The sequence below is a fragment of the Synchiropus splendidus genome, chromosome 6, assembly GCF_027744825.2.
Source record: "Synchiropus splendidus isolate RoL2022-P1 chromosome 6, RoL_Sspl_1.0, whole genome shotgun sequence".
Classification (NCBI taxonomy): Eukaryota; Metazoa; Chordata; class Actinopteri; order Syngnathiformes; family Callionymidae; genus Synchiropus; species Synchiropus splendidus.
The window spans coordinates 2,396,267-2,412,043 of NC_071339.1; the positions used below are offsets into that span (position 1 = coordinate 2,396,267).

Sequence of the window (15,777 nt, forward strand, 5' to 3'; positions counted from 1 at the left end):
TGCTCATAGATCTCCTTAAGCGGAGCAAGCAGATTATCGTCGCCCAGCTTGACACTGGGACGCGCAGTGCGGTGACCACCTCTGTGTCATGCTTGGGCACCCGGGAGAGAAGCTCACATCAGACATGGGCAACAGCGGCACGAGCATGGAGGAGCTGCAGGCCTGCGAGAGTCATCAGTGGTACCGCAAGTTCATGACCGAGTGTCCCTCTGGGCTTCTCAGCTTCTACGAGTTCAAGCAGTTTTTTGGACTGAAGAACCTGACGGAGACGTCGGACGCTTACGTCAGGACCATGTTTACAACGTTCGACATGAATTCGGTGAGTTGAATATTGAATTCCACACGTTTTAAATTGCATGAGAAAATTGATAGTCACCGGGTGTTCAGATCCGTTGTTTCACTTCTCCTTCAGCCAGCGATCACCCAGCATCATAGAAGCAAGTCATGATCAATGATCGATTATTTTTATGCCTTGAACGACACATAACATCACTGATGTGTACGGCAGCTGATATGACTGGCATGACATGCAATTGACATCAAAGGATCAGCAGTGTTGTCAGATATAGCTGACAGACAATATAGGTCAAAGGGTCACCAACTCATGTGAGACCTCTTCAAATCCATGCCTTTGCAGCATATTGGCCATATTCCATAGGTGACTTTCAACAGCGTGTGGTTGTAAAAGCCCTCCGTGATGCTGACGTCACACCCTTCTGTTGTGGTTTTAGGGACGTGAGAGAGTCTTTAGCCTGTTAGAGGAAGGGGCTTATCCTTTTGACACTGCGGGCCTGATGACCGCCCCCTCCTGAGAACTCTGTCGTGATGGGCCTGCAGATTAGACTGGCCAGCGAATGATCCCTGTGCTGTCATGACTGTGGCTCCCAGGATGGCTTCATTGACTTCATGGAGTATGTGGCAGCCCTGAGTCTGGTTCTGAAGGGGGGAGTGCAGCAGAAGCTCCGCTGGTACTTTAAGCTGTATGACATCGATGGAAGCGGCTGCATCGATCGTGACGAGCTGCTCATCATTATTAAGGTGAGCCTCTTCAGTCCGGTCACGGGTGCAAGTCGCGTCCTGACTCAACGCGTCAGGCCTGACTTTGGCAGCTGTGTGAGCTTTGACTGACACCTAGTGGCAGGAGGGTGAAATGACACGAGGGCTTGCTCTGGCGTTGCAGTCCATCCGGGCGATCAACGGAGTTCAGTACGAGACGACAGCTGAAGACTTCGCCAACATGATTTTCGATAAAATTGACGTTGATGGAGACGGTAAGTTATAGTTCGTCTTATATATAATGTCTGTGTCTTCTTATCAGGCAATTCACGATTTGAGTTTCGATAAAAACTAACTCATTAAAGGAGAATTATTTCTGACGTGAACAAACGTTTCACTAAAAATTAACCAAACAATACTATTGCTATGTGATATGATACTAATAATACATGCTAGTTTATCTATTTATTTATTTTTGAAAAGAAAAAAATGTAAATATCAAAATGTATTGGAACCATTATGAGAAAATAAAATATCAAAAAGAACATAATAATACTGTATTGTAAGTATTGTCATAGCAGTTGAATGTGAATAAAACAATGCGAAAAATAATAAATGTAATTAAATATAATATATTCAACACTTTCATACAAATCAAAATAACAAATTATCGTTTGATTAAATACAACTTTCTCTAATTATTGTTATGTTATCATTATTATAATTATTGTTCAACTAATCTAAAATACGATTAAATGTAATTATTAAATGAACTCAAGTAACAATTTAATTATAGTTGGATTAAATACAGCTTTTTCCAATTATGATTATTATTATTATTATCATTTATTTTTCTTATTTTTATTGTTATTATTTACCCAGGGTCCCGACCAAAACTTCTACTTGAATATTGTTTTGTGGCGTTTGAAAACGTGTGATTGTTTCCAGGTGAACTGTCTTATGAAGAGTTCATGGAGGGCGTCTTGAGTGATGAACACCTTCTAAAGACACTAACAGAGTGTCTGGACCTCACACACATCGTCCAAATGATTCAAGGAGACCTGAGAGTAAGCACTGAGCTGGCCACGAATTCTTCATCGAAGTGAAACTACGCATGACTGGAGTTCCCAGACCAAGACTGGAGCCTCGAAATGTTGTGTTCAACTAAAACACAGCCTCATTCAGAGTACTGGCAACTTCACAGTGCTCAGATGAAAGATGGACATTATCAATGTCGACTCTGTGCCATTTTCAAAGACACATTCTTTTGGTGTAATCCATGTATTTTTTTCAAACAACGTTTTATATTTTGAAGGTGTATATATATATATATATGTGTGTGTGTGTGTGTGTGTGTGTGTCTGTGTGTGTGTGTGTGTGTGTGTGTGAATTTCAGTAAAATGGTAGCAACATTTAAGTTGTTCTCTCTGTAGGTTGTAGAGTGATGCGTCCAGAACTAGTATCAAGTTAATACTCTAAACTAAACTAACTGTTGATTGCCTAGTAAATCACCAATAAAATCAGCAACTTGAAACATGTTTAGTATTAGTATCTCTACCAATCCCTGAGTTCATGTATCAGGAATGACTCCAGCTTGGAAAGATTGGTTCAGTTAAACGTTGAATGTTGGGGAAACAGAAACCATACATTTTGACTTTAAAAAATGCTATGAAAAATCAATGCACTGTAATACAAGAATGTTCATGTTCATGACAAAATGTGGATTTACCTGCTTTCATTCATTTCAGGAGCAGTGTGTCTTCTTCACCTGCGTGTTTTCACCAGTGTTCTGTGATGCTACTGCCATCTGTTGTCCAATTGACCACATTGCACCCTGAAAATTATGAATCCTGTGGAAAAAAATGGCGTACAGCGTTAAGAAAAAACACACACACACATACACACACACACACACATATATATATATATATATATATATATATATATATATATATATATATATATATATATATATATATATATATATATATGGATGAATTTGGTATATTACTGGTATTTGGTATATGATGGACATCCATCTAAACAACAAGATATTGTTTATTTTGCATCAGTTTGACAATAGCACAATATATCCCCCAACCCCCAAGTTGGTGAATCAATTACTGTGTTGTCTTAGGTGACTGTGTGCGACTTTGAAGTGTAAAATGTTAACATTAGCATCTTCAAACGGAAGCAGTCACATTATGCACATGGAGCCGAAACCAGTTCAATCAAAGGGAAAGATGCTCAGTGGTCTGGAGGAAACACACACACACACACACACAAGTGGAGAGTGGTTTCAGGGCGTGGTCTGTTATTGTTGGCCTGCTAGCAGTGAGAGCATGATCGGAAACCGTCAATATTTACACTACAGTGTCACGTTTATGCGGAGGAAAACCCCAGATGAACCTGCATCACAGGTGATATCTCACATTTTTCCAGGCAAGTGAAGCGATTGGCTGACACCTGTCTTCGTGTACGGCATGAGTCACAACATCTCCGAGGATTTCAAACGTGTCAACTTGTGTTTCAGTTTCTGACTGGAACAGAATTTTCCCTTAAACAGCTGAGAACAGACTTGTGTATACACCCAGGATGTCGCGAGTGCCACCTCTTCAAATTCAACTTCAGAGGTGGACACTATAGTGTCCAAATCTCAAAACTCTGTCTTTGCCAACATGCTTTGTCCCACTTTGTTCTCGTGATATGTTCACGAGGCTTCATGAAACAGTGTCCTCATTGTCAAAGCTCAGTAGGGGGCGCTCTTGGTTTAACAATGATGTCAGGTTCCCTGGAAAATCCACTGATTCTAGAGCAGGTTGCGCCATCTAGTGGGCTCTGAAAATGACTTAACTAGAGTCAATGGAGTAAAGCCCTTTGAGTTGCTCTTTAATGCTTATATTCATAGAATGACTTCTGTCCCTTATACTACTACTACCAAAGCTACAACCTCTGGAACTAGTACTGTTGATTCTATGTGTACCACCTCTTATACGCTTTCTGCTCATATTACAACTTGTATTTTTCTGGTTTGAGGGCCAGTGCTGCTCATCTTTCCAGTAGTACTGTCATGTTTCCCACTGCTACAGCTGCTGCTACCTCTCCTGTTTGCTATCTTTGCTAACACTAGTACTGCTGCCACTGCTGCTACTCGTGTTTCTCCTACTGCAGTCTGCCATGCGACTGATGCGATTCCCACGTACTAGTGCTACTAGTACCACTAGTTCTACATCGAAGTGGACTATCAAAACTGCATTTTCCACTTGAGTTTGCCAACAATCGTTGAGGGCATGTTGCAACAAAGCGCTTCTGTTTCTATTAATAGAGCGTACATGGAAGATTACCGGCTGAATTGTGTTGCTGGGGGTCATTTTGGTTCCGTGCCGCAGTCGCTTAAAAAAAAGGTGTGTCATCCTCGTGACGTCACGCACGTACCTGAGTTTCGGTGAGGGAGAGGGGAAGGGCTCGCGCTCGTGGAAAACATTAGCTCGCAGCACTTGGTGCGCGACAAGCGGCGGGTTTGTGGCGGATCTCAGGGCAGCGAGTGCAAGTTGGAGTCTTTCATGGTGACTGGCAGTCGAGGAGTGCGCGCGGCTTCTGGAGGGAAACAAGTGCTTTGGCTCCCTGGTGCTCGTCGTCTGGCCGAGGACGAGGAAGAAGTTGGACTTCCTGTTTCGCCGCAGGTATGTTGTTGAGCTGCTGCCGCGGCTCCGGGACCTTGTCGATGGTTTCACGGGAGAAAGTAAAACTAAACGCGCAGCTGCGCTGATAGTTGTTTTGAAAGACACGCCGCGCCTGCTGTCGTTTGTCTTGACTGGAAAGAACCCCTGGTGTTTCAGTGACGACGATGTCTGTGACTCCTCGCCGAGTCCGACTGAAGCCGTGGCTGGTGGCCCAGGTCAACAGCGGCAGGTACCCGGGCTTGGAGTGGATCGACCGGGACGTCATGCGCTTCAAGATCCCGTGGAAACACGCCACCCGCCACACACCCCAGCACGAGGACGAAGACACCATATTTAAGGTTTGCGGACGTCCGTCCCTCTCGGTCCGTCGCGATGACACTGTCTTCCTAAAGTCACTTTAAAGATAAACAAACGCTGTCTGCGCGCTTCTGCGAACAGTCACCATATTATGTCAATCAAACTACGTCGGGTATTTGACGTTGCGTGTAAAACTTTGAACGTGACATCGGCGTAAAAGCCTCCCGTCATGATGACGCAACCGATCATCGTAGACAGAATGTTTTGTGGGCCTCATGGTGACCTCTTTGGTTTTATATTGACATATTGACCGAATTGTAACACTCAAGCAGCCATGTGATGTAATATAAAATATAACTTGTTTAGGGGAAATAATCATTCATATGTTAATAAGGTTAAATATACTGATATTTTTATTTTTATTAAGAGTACTCCTGCAAGTTTAACATGTTGCTGAAACCGCACATTTTCATTTGTATTTCTTTATTATAAAATGTATAGTTTTCAAAGCGTTAGTAGTTATTATATTTAAATGCTTATATTTATATTCAAATGAAATGCTTTATTTGCTTCCACTGACTGACTTAAAAGGAAATGATTCTTTCCTCGACATCAGAACTTCATAGCAGCCTGTTCAGTGACCTAGTTGGTTGCCGACTGTACAAACAAGCCTTATTTTCCTTTTTTTTAAAATTCTGCCTTATATAAACTATTGTCAACAATTGTGTGTGTGTTTTTAACTAAATATTTAGTCATGTGCTGTGCTGAATCGACAACACTGAATTCGAGTACGGCTCGTGTATTTTGTAACTTTAGGTGCAGGGTGTGCCACCGCTGTATTTACTCACCACCATTGAAATGACGGGACTAAATGGTGATGTTGCTGTCAGGAAGTCTGCCTGATTACCCTTGTTAAAATTATGTAAACCATCTGGTATCATCCCACTGCAGTGTAGTAAGTGCAATATAACCGTTACAAAGGTCCAATAATGTGTTTCCACACATGATCATGATCAATGTGTTGGCACTCTTCACTGTATTTCACTCAATGTTTTGGTTGTGCTATTCTCCTGGTCACCAAAGGCAGGTCTCTTTTTCTTTCATCTGTTGTAACTATCACTCTGGTTTCCTTAACATCTTAGGACATCAGTGCTGTTGGTTTTTTTCCCTATTGAAACCAGGTGAAATGTACAGTAGTTATTGCATTTTAAACATGCTGGACCGTGAGTAGACACTCGGCAACTGCATTGACTCTTTGTTAATGTATAAAAGATTCATGTAGCTAAATGTACTGATTTCTCAAACACAGTGATGATCTCCAAAAAGCTTTAAATGATTCTTGAGAAGAATCTCTCGGCCGTGCTGTGATATTGATCCTCATGTGCGTCTTTCCCTTCAGGCATGGGCCGTGGAAACGGGGAAGTTCCAGGAGGGATCGGACGAACCCGATCCTGCCAAGTGGAAAGCTCAGCTACGTTGTGCCCTCAACAAAAGCAGGGAATTTAAACTCATCTACGATGGAACCAAGGAGGTTCCTATGAACCCGCTGAAGATTTATGACGTCTGTGATATTCCTCAACCGCTCAGTAACCCAGGTATAGCAACTGGCTCGCAACTGCTGTTTGGCTCTCACTCTGCAAAACATACTGAACTTTGCTTCCCCGTCCCTGAGTAACACAACGTAAAATACTGTTGCATTCTTTCATTGCTGAAACCATCATCTCACCTTTGTGGGGGAGAAAAAAGCTTCTAACGCAGAGTGAAATGGAAATGCTGCTCTCTAGAGGCGGGAGGTCTTCACCTCACATTACAGATCATTTCAGTCATTTAGTGTTTTTCCCTTATGAGAAAAATCTTTCTTTTCCTAAGGTGTGAGCTGTAATGTGACGCCAGGCCACATGGCTGGTGTCATCTCTGGGTAGCTCATTGGACGTCTCACAGCTCTCCCTCTCAGCAGTGTGTTCAGCCAAATGTGCGGCCATTTCTCGGAGCGCTGCTTTATTCCTGTCATACAGAACAGGGCTCTCCCAGTGGATCCTCAGGGAGCCAGGCTGGTTCCGGCTAATCAAGCCCACGTGGTTCAACCAATCGAGCGTCTGCTGGCGCCGGTCGCACCAGACTGATAATCAAGTGATTACGGTCTTGAGACACCTGGTTGGCTAAGCCCCGTGCGCTCGGTTGGTTGGAACACAACCGTCTGCCGACCGACTTGGAAGAGCCATCTGTGATGAGTGATGGTTTGTTATTGGCGTCAAGTGAACCTCTGGTAGAGTTGGCGAGGATGGAAAATGGTGTGAGCCATTTTCATGTCGATCCTTCAAAGTTCACGTCCTTCACTCCCTCTTTCTCCTCAAAGGTTCCTCGGACGCTGGTTCCTGGACTCCATGTGATGAAGACGGGATTGAGGAAGACATCCCGGACACCCCGGAGTCTCTTCCACCGTACCCCTCCAATGGTAAATAAGTCACACAGTTCACTCAGTTCAGGTGCTTTGTAGATCAAGCCTATTAAATGAAAACAAAGTCAATGTGTAAAAACTGTAATTCAAGATTAGAACAGGTGTTTCAGCGTTAACGTTGTGTTGGGGATTGAATCCTAAAGTTGACCTGACTGGACCTGCTTCCATTAGGTGCCAGTCCAGCTCCGCTCCTGCTCTGGTCTCCCCCGGGCTCGGACTCTTCCATGCATCCTCCCAGTTGCGCCTCCTCTAATGGCGTCTGGCCCAAAGAAGAGCCGGTTGAAACCTGGCCCAAACAGGAGCCCGTAGATGTGGAGATGCAGAGCACCCCCATGGTCCCCGTGCCGGATCCTTCCATGCAGCCCACAACTCTGTCCGACTCTTTATTTGCTTCCCCAGAGATGTGGATCAGCTCTCTTCCAAGTGAGTGACTTTTGACCTTCCAGAACCTCGAAAAAGAAGAGGCGTGTGTTCATTTTAAAGCTGTTTCGTTGGCTCCTGTTGCACTGAATGACTGTCACATCTCTGGTCTGACACCCGCTCGATTGAATGACTATAAAAAAACCTCAGCGAACCTTTGATATTACTGCAGATGATGTATGTTTGCACTTGATGTAAACCAAACTTTCGCTTCAAAAGTACTTTTCAATAGGTCAACGTTCATCTGAAATTGTATGTTTTTTAAGCAATTGACCTGCTTTGACTCAACACAGTGACCGACCTGGAGGTTCAGTTCCAGTACCGTGGGAAGGACATGTGTCCAGCCATCACCGTCAGCAACCCTCAGGGCTGCAGGCTGTTCTTCGGAGACCTGGGTCCAATGGTCAACCAGGAGGAGCTGTTCGGACCCCTCAATCTGGAGCAGCTGCGCTTCCCGTCCACAGAACACATCACCAACGACAAGCAGAGGATCTTTACCAACCGGCTGCTGGACGTGATGGACCGAGGCCTGATCCTGGAGGTCAACGGTCACGACATCTACGCCGTGCGTCTCTGCCAGTGCAAAGTGTACTGGTCCGGCCCGTGTGCTCCCAATCCAGCTGCGCCTAATCTCATCGAGCGACAGAGGAAGGTGAAGCTCTTCTGCTTGGAGTCTTTTCTCAGCGGTAAGTTGTGTTCCGCCTGCAACATTATTGTGATAAGGTGTTGTGAATAATGTGGGTTACTGTTTCCAGGAGTCATTGCTCAACAGCGTGGGCAGGCAACCACGCCTCCCCCCTTTGAAATCAGCCTCTGTTTTGGGGAGGAGTGGCCTGATGGAAGACCAAGAGAGAGGAAGCTCATCATGGTTCAGGTGACTGCTGTTCTTCTACACAACTTCTGATGTTACAGAGTTGGTAGTATCCGTTCCTCTGAAGCTCTAAATCATATGTTGAGAGCTATGGCTATGCAGTTCCTTTAAAATCTTTGGTTTCACTCAGCATAAACACTTTTTCTCTTTCAGATCATTCCTGTGGTCGCGCGCATGATCAGCGAGATGTTTTCTGGAGACAACACCCGATCCTTCGACAGCGGAAGCGTTCGCCTCCAGATCTCCATCCCCGACATCAAGGACAACATAGTGACCCACCTGAAGCAGCTGTACTGCCTGCTGCAGACTCACAATGGTCAGGAGAGCTGGGTGCTGCCCCCGGGCTCGGGCATCAATATGGCCCAGGCCCTGCAGGCGCAGTGATGATCGTCTGATACTGGTTAGGAAGTACTCGTGTGTAGTGGTATTTAGAGGATTTACTGTGGGCTTTCACTTGCTGTATTGTGTGTACAAACATGGTGTGTCTGAATTGTAAGGACAGGAGGCGATGACCTCATTGCCAAAGTCCGCCTGGCTGCAGGAGAATATTTAACCAAGTGAATGAGTTACAGAAGTCGCCCTGTGCTGTGTTTGTCTCATGTGGCTGAGCCATCACCTCCACATCAGCCTTGAAGGAAACCTAATACCTAAGTGCCTTGTTAGGCTTAGGTGACACAACAGTGCTCCAGCAGCTTCAGTGCTTCTCCACGTGTCAGATATTTGAACAAATGAATTCATTAGCCTGTGTTGCCTCTCTGTATATACTGATATTTAGAGTTTCACTTCGTAGCCATTTAGCCAAACGACATTCAGCTTTGTGGATCTGTACTCAAATGGATGCTACTGCACTTTAGGTGCTGAGTTACGTTTTTATTGGCTGGTTGAATGTGTGTATGATTGTCGTCTGTTTATTTTATCAATAAAAATTTCCAAAGTCGCTCATTTATGTCTTGGCTCCACATCTGTCATTGTATCTCAGGAGTAACCTGAGTGTAAAGGGTTTGAATGACATTTCTATTCTGTTTATATGTTCACTTTGCTGAATTGGAACGTTTCACCCCAACAATATATTCTGCTTATTTTGATATTGAATGGCATTTCATGTGAAAAATAAAGTCGTCGTCCTTACATATGTTTTTTTTTTAGTTGCATACTGGCCAGGCAAACGCCACAGCCCTCATCAACCACTTGAAGTTTGTATTTGTAGGATGTTCGTGGGCGAACGTCGCGTGACCCCGACTTGCTCTGTGAAACACGGTTGATGTGGCTCGCGCTGCACTCATTTACACAAGTTTAGTCAAAATGTAGCATAGTAATGATGTGAGGTTATTGACAGCAAACAAATCAATTACGTTTGGTTGGTATTTGGCAGTGTTTCAATGAGATTCACAGTACTATTCACTTTTTATTCCTTATTTAAATGTTTGTTTTAAAAATACATTAGGTTGCGTTTTATATTTATTTTTTTAAAGTAAATACAAATGTAACAATAGTGAAAAAAAAGTTCAATGGCTGTTAAATTGTAAACGACTTAAAAACAAAAAACGTTTTATAATGATATTGAGCAAACTTGTTTCACCCTCACCTCATCCTCCATCTCACCTGGACTTTGACCTCCTCATTTATGAGTCTTGGCTGGTTCCTGTTAGTTGCTGACGGAAACAAAGCGTTTCAAATCCTTCTCCACAGATGGGCGACTATTACATCAGGACTGACAGTCGCATCTGATTCTCCACGGTAAGAGCGTGATTGTATACATGAAGATCGGGTGTGATGTCCCTCCTTGTATTTAGTTTCAGCTTTTTTTTCCTGTGATTTTGTTACACGTACGATCATACTGCCAAGTGTCGTTCCAGATGCAAACTTAAGAGGCTCTTTTGTGCCATTTACTTGGTTGGTTTCAGGAAACTGGACGCTTCTTGTCCTTAGCTTCAATATTTTTGAACATATTTGAACACATTTTTAACCCTTTTCCTCCATCTACAGATGTAAACAGTCGACAAAATCGCATTCAACAAATAGTTCTGTTGTTAAATATACGATTTCGGAGGAAGCACTTTGGCTTTAAGAGGTAATTCATGTATTCTGTGTAATGTATTCATGTCTTCTGAATACTTAAACTAAGTGTGTAATCCCCTCTTATGTCACGAGTATAGCACAATAAAGTGTTTTATGATGAACCTCATTCCACTGACTCTGCCTTATCAGGAGCGTCTGAACAGACTTGGCCATGTTGAGGAGCGACAGCCCGGGTGGCAGTCAGGCGGGATCCACCCTGTCCACGTACGTCCTGTTTCATCCACTCCCTGATGTGTAGAAATGAAATTGTTGTCATCATGAATACGTTTTTTTTGGCTCTGCCAGTGGTTACTCCACCATGGATGACGTGTCGCAGGCCTCACTCATTTCCAAGCCCAGTGCAAAGTCTATATACCGTAAGCAAACCTGGCTCCGCTCCACTTGCATGTCAATGATGAATTTGAATTTTCCAAATCAAGCCGCGTTGGCTTTTTATGGTGACTCTGTAACAGATGTGCCTGCTACTTAGACTGGACTTCTTAGGTTGACATGTGGCATCAACACCAAATGGTGGCGTCACCACAAAAGTATCCTTTTTGAAAAGGATTCACTTTGACATTTTGGCTTGACACCAGATTTACTTCCACAGTGAAGAGGATGGAGTACGCCGCTTCCCTGAACCAGATGATGAAGACCGATAAGTATAGAGTGGAGGTCAGTTTGTTTTTTTAACAGAATATTTATGTCACTTTCTTGGGTGAGTGGAAACAAACAGTCCACCTGCTTTGACCTCTGCCACTGAAAACGTCATATTTATCAGGTGTGATGTCAACATACGTTTCTCACGTTTGTCTAAGTAGCTTCACTGCACTGGAACACACTGGCCCTTTTGTGTCCCATGCATCTCTTTCTCCCTCCCTCCGAGCACATTTCTCCCCTCTTTCTTCAGCACTTGTTCTCCTGTGAGCTGGACGGAGTCACGCTGCGGAACAGCTCTGACTGTGTGGAGCGCCTACAAGCGCTGGACCGCTTGGGAAAAGTCTGGGGTCAGGAGATGATGCTGGAGGTGTCAGGGGTCAATCTGCTGCTCACAGACTTCGAAACCAAGGTGAACTGCCACTGACTTTAACGATGACGTGAAACATCATTCTGGACAAAACCTAAGTGTCACATAGAATTAAAAACACTTTCTTCATTGTGTATTTACAATTATTATGAGGAAAAAAGGTGAAAGATCATGAATAAGTGTGACTCAAAACACTCATTAATATCGGATCAAAGTATGCGATAGTAATACCTTAAAATGGCAATGACAAGTAGTTGAACAGACATGTAATCACTGGTGATATGTTTATGAGGCTTCATGAAACAGTGTCCTAATTGTCAGAGCTCAGCAGGGGGCGCTCTTGGTTTAACAATGATGTGAGGTTCCATTAAAAATCCACTGATCCTAGAGCAGAAAGTGCCATCTAGAGGCCTCTAAAAATGAGTAAACTGCTTCATGAAGCTTCAGTGATACCAGACAGTGATGGGAGAAACCAAATGGCATTTCTTGCATTTGTCAGCTCGTGTCACAGCTTTACTTTTGTGATTATCAAGTCAATTTCACCCTTTATTTTCTATCTATGTGCAGGAGGAGCTGGAGTCCATTGCCCTTGGCGCCATTGTGAATATCAAAGCAGTGCTGGACAGCTCCAGGTTCAAATCTCTGCTGACTGTTTCCGCCAAGTCGGCGGGAAAAAACAAAACCAGCGTTTACATATTCCAGTGTGAAACTGTCGGGGTGAGAGCCTGAACTGGGCCAAGAGCGTCACCTGTGTGAGTCAGTGAGCAGTTGTGCTTTGTCGTTCACAGGCAGATCACATCCAGATGGAGCTCTCACACGCGCTCTCACGCTGGTCCAAAGGTCTGAGGTAAGGAGGTGCCACCTCATCGCCGTGCTCCCAGTCTGATCTCACCTCTGACCTGACAGAAGTCCAGGACCAATACGAAGGGAGGAGGGGACGAATTCGGACCTTGACGGTGAGTCTTTATACGAACCCGGATGTCGGAGCACTTACTCATTTTCATCACAGACGAGGAGCCGGAGTTGGCCTTCTTTGGAGAAGACTATGATGAAGAGCAACGGAGAGCAACGCCGTCTCTGCCTCCTCCGTACACAGAGCTGGACAGAAACGTGGTCTGTGTTTTGCTCCGTGGCATTCACACTGCACACGCATCACTATTCACCGATACGGAAATCACATTCTCTTGTTTTGTCGACAGGATATCATGAATCGTATTTTGAACGACATTGAAATCTTTATGGGCAGTGTGGCTGCTGTAGCCGCGAAGAATACGAAGAGGAGGAAGAAAACAAGAAAAGGTAGTTGAGACCTGAGTGTCACTTACATATGAGTAGGATTTTAGCTTGACTTCAAGTAGTGATGGGCTGATGATGCTTCATGAAACAGTTTACTCATTTTCAGAGCCCATTTGATGGCGCTATCTGCTCTAGAATCAGTGGATTTTCATTGGAACCTCACATCCTAAAATCAAGTGTCACATCTGCCATACAGGGCTGCAGAAAAATGCAGATAAAGTGAATGCACTTTTACAAACTCTTGAAAAAAAGGGAGCCAAAATGGGTTATTTTAAGAGGAAACATGACGGGTCTTTTTTTAATGTTGGATTTGTCATTTGTTTCAGCCATGACTGGTCTCCCGCCTGCTTCCGACTTTATATCATGTTTCCAGAAGATAAAATGCGGATTCAACCTTCTGGTTGGTGTTATTTTTTACAGCATCACCTCGTCATAACTGTCCTGTGATGTCGTTAAAATAAAACTGCTTTGACGGAACAGGTGGAGCTCAACGAAAAAATTGACAATCCAAGTGCACAGGACTTTGTTCACTACCTGTTCTCCATTCTGGAATATGTGAGTGACCTTTCCAAGCAACTAGTTCAACCTTCTGAGATTACTTTTTATGCACATCGTCTCCCACTAACTCCACAGATTATCCAGTACTGTCCCAGACACCTACCGCCAACGGTGGTGGCTCCTCTACTGACCCCTCAGTGCGTCCAACTCATGCATGAGGAAGTGACAGCAGCGGAGGAGCGGAGGTGGAAGGCCCTCGGAGACGCCTGGACCGTCCCCAGGTGAGGTCACATGAGCAAACTGTCCGCCCCAGTCTTGAAAACCTCCTCAGAAGTAAGAATGAGTGAGTGCGAGACAGCGGACAGGAAGAGTGATTTTTGCATGATTTTATACTGGTTTGTGGAATTTAAGTCTTAAACATTCCTTGCCCCAACTTACTTCATTCTTTCTCTCTTTTGGAGCACATTTATTTGGTCCTGAATTTAGTTTTTAACCAACCTTTAAACCACGCAGCAACTTTGCTCGTCTCCAATTGTCAGTAAAGTTGGGAAGGGAGACGTCACGTTAGCTCTGTTAGCTCTGCGGTGAAGACAGTCGTGGGCGTCCAACAAGGATCACGCCGTCGTTCTGTCGTGAAGGTGTGTGGTCAAGTTAGAGGAGCATCAGGTTTACAAACAAGCGGAAGCTGCGCATTTGATCGGCTTCTTCGCCGTGAGCGTGAGGGAAGAGGAGCGTCACCCACAACACTGCGAGTGACGCACAACGAGTCGCGTCCACATAGATCTATAGTGTACAGAAAGCATGTGAGCGAATCCATGTGATCTCCTGTCAACCTCTATCTCCGGATAAATGAGGTGAAACTGGGTGATTTCCCGCGACACGCCTGACACTCTCTCACGGCACAACGGTTGAGAAACGCTGCTCTGTGTAAACCCAGCAAGTGTGTGTTGAGTGACATGTAACATGTTGTGGCGCCAGCACTCAGTGGCCAAAGGACCAGCCGATCCCAGCCTTCTCGCTGACGTTCATCGGTGGCTGGCAGCCGCGCCCGGTGGACGCCGGCTCCCCACTGAGCTCCAGTCTGGTAAACACAGCATTGAACCGCGTGTCAGAGGTCAATGTTTCAGCTCCGTTCTCTCTCTGAGTAGCGCTCCTCCAGGACGACGCCGGTGCCTCCATCTCAGACAACGCGGTATGTTGACGATGAAAACTGAAGCTGAAAAATTATCTTCTCAACCCCCATCTTTTTTTTTTCAGAAGTGGGAGCAAGTCAGGCCGAATGCGAGCCACCTATAACTTCGTTTCAAGAAACCACCGTGAGCTCACTGTCAGTAAAGGAGAGGTGGTGGAGGTGAGTGCAGCGACGTGTCCGGATGTTCCAGTGGAAGGTTACTGAAGGAAAGGTCCGTCCTCCCAAAGCTGCTGGACGTGTCGCGGCTGTGGTGGAAAGTGCGGAACGTCAGAGGGGAGGAAGGTTTCGTGCCCAGCAATATACTGGAGCCCGAAGACAAAGCACCGATGCAGGTGAGACCTGACCAGAAAACTTTCCTCTGAACATCGATTCCACTGTCACCGAATCCTCACAGCAGGTCGCAGGTCCAGTCACCCTTTCCAGAGTGTCCACCCCAGTGGAGGTCAAAGCCTGGCTGGAACAAAAAGGCTTCACTAAGATGTAAGACCTGGACTTTCTTTCTTGATCTCCATGAGCTTCTCGTGATCCGGTCTCACAGCGCCATCACGTCGGAAGCCAGTTGCTGCAGCAATTCAGAGCTTAAAAACCTGCTTTTCCCGCCTGAAACGAAACTGAACCTTGATCTGTGGCAGCACGGTGCGTTGCCTTGGGGTCCTGAACGGCTCGTCCCTGTTGGCCATGACCAGAGAGGAGCTCAAGTCCCTGTGTCCAGAAGAAGGAGGGAGGGTCTTTTTCCAGTTACAGGCCGTGCGCTGCACCCTGGCTGTGAGTGAGAGCGACGACCACACTGGTGTCAGCCCAAAACCCTTCTGAGCACTGTGCGTTTCTGCTCTGCAGATTCACGACTAGACTCATCACCAACCTCGCCACCAGGCCTCCGTCGCCTCACATGCTGATAAAAATCAATGTATATATATTTTGTTTTTGTGTGTTCGTAGTTTGTTAAAGTATTGGACTTGTGCAAGATGATTTAGGGACGGT

At 45.0% G+C, this 15,777-nt stretch overlaps 3 protein-coding genes across 3 annotated transcripts; all 3 read left to right on the forward strand.

The window, feature by feature from the left end:
- The first annotated feature begins 124 nt into the window (after positions 1 to 124).
- si:ch211-103a14.5 (guanylyl cyclase-activating protein 1) lies at positions 125 to 2,247 on the forward strand. The gene is made up of 4 exons (XM_053868616.1): positions 125 to 319; positions 889 to 1,038; positions 1,181 to 1,271; positions 1,945 to 2,247. Exons 1-4 carry the CDS (start codon positions 125 to 127, stop codon positions 2,100 to 2,102), a joined length of 594 nt encoding a protein of 197 aa, XP_053724591.1. The 3' UTR covers positions 2,103 to 2,247.
- Positions 2,248 to 4,424: 2,177 nt separating this feature from the next.
- Positions 4,425 to 9,806, forward strand: irf6 (interferon regulatory factor 6). Its single transcript, XM_053868615.1, has 8 exons — positions 4,425 to 4,679; positions 4,836 to 5,017; positions 6,376 to 6,571; positions 7,333 to 7,431; positions 7,606 to 7,857; positions 8,148 to 8,540; positions 8,610 to 8,728; positions 8,879 to 9,806. The coding sequence occupies exons 2-8, from the start codon at positions 4,844 to 4,846 to the stop codon at positions 9,107 to 9,109; spliced, it is 1,464 nt and encodes a 487-aa protein (XP_053724590.1). The 5' UTR covers positions 4,425 to 4,679; positions 4,836 to 4,843; the 3' UTR covers positions 9,110 to 9,806.
- A 592-nt stretch (positions 9,807 to 10,398) lies between these two features.
- On the forward strand, positions 10,399 to 15,750 carry eps8l3a (EPS8-like 3a). The gene is made up of 19 exons (XM_053867786.1): positions 10,399 to 10,462; positions 10,934 to 11,008; positions 11,090 to 11,160; positions 11,394 to 11,458; positions 11,694 to 11,852; positions 12,378 to 12,527; positions 12,599 to 12,650; positions 12,772 to 12,923; positions 13,010 to 13,109; positions 13,433 to 13,506; positions 13,587 to 13,661; positions 13,740 to 13,885; positions 14,583 to 14,688; positions 14,753 to 14,796; positions 14,862 to 14,955; positions 15,024 to 15,128; positions 15,191 to 15,276; positions 15,429 to 15,561; positions 15,634 to 15,750. Exons 2-19 carry the CDS (start codon positions 10,956 to 10,958, stop codon positions 15,643 to 15,645), a joined length of 1,677 nt encoding a protein of 558 aa, XP_053723761.1. The 5' UTR covers positions 10,399 to 10,462; positions 10,934 to 10,955; the 3' UTR covers positions 15,646 to 15,750.
- The last annotated feature ends 27 nt before the right edge of the window (positions 15,751 to 15,777 follow it).

Bases quoted from the DNA above. Each gene is read 5' to 3' on its own strand.
- irf6 (XM_053868615.1), top strand. From the start codon at position 4,844: ATGTCTGTGACTCCTCGCCGAGTCCGACTGAAGCCGTGGCTGGTGGCC. The intron at 5,018-6,375 runs GTTTGCGGACGT...CTTTCCCTTCAG, and splicing joins ACGAAGACACCATATTTAAG to GCATGGGCCGTGGAAACGGG. The intron at 8,729-8,878 runs GTGACTGCTGTT...TTTCTCTTTCAG, and splicing joins GGAAGCTCATCATGGTTCAG to ATCATTCCTGTGGTCGCGCG.
- eps8l3a (XM_053867786.1), top strand. From the start codon at position 10,956: ATGTTGAGGAGCGACAGCCCGGGTGGCAGTCAGGCGGGATCCACCCTG. The intron at 12,651-12,771 runs GTCTGAGGTAAG...CTTGACGGTGAG, and splicing joins GCTCTCACGCTGGTCCAAAG to TCTTTATACGAACCCGGATG. The intron at 14,797-14,861 runs GTATGTTGACGA...TTTTTTTTTCAG, and splicing joins CCTCCATCTCAGACAACGCG to AAGTGGGAGCAAGTCAGGCC.
- si:ch211-103a14.5 (XM_053868616.1), top strand. From the start codon at position 125: ATGGGCAACAGCGGCACGAGCATGGAGGAGCTGCAGGCCTGCGAGAGT. The intron at 320-888 runs GTGAGTTGAATA...TGTGGCTCCCAG, and splicing joins CAACGTTCGACATGAATTCG to GATGGCTTCATTGACTTCAT. The intron at 1,272-1,944 runs GTAAGTTATAGT...GATTGTTTCCAG, and splicing joins AATTGACGTTGATGGAGACG to GTGAACTGTCTTATGAAGAG.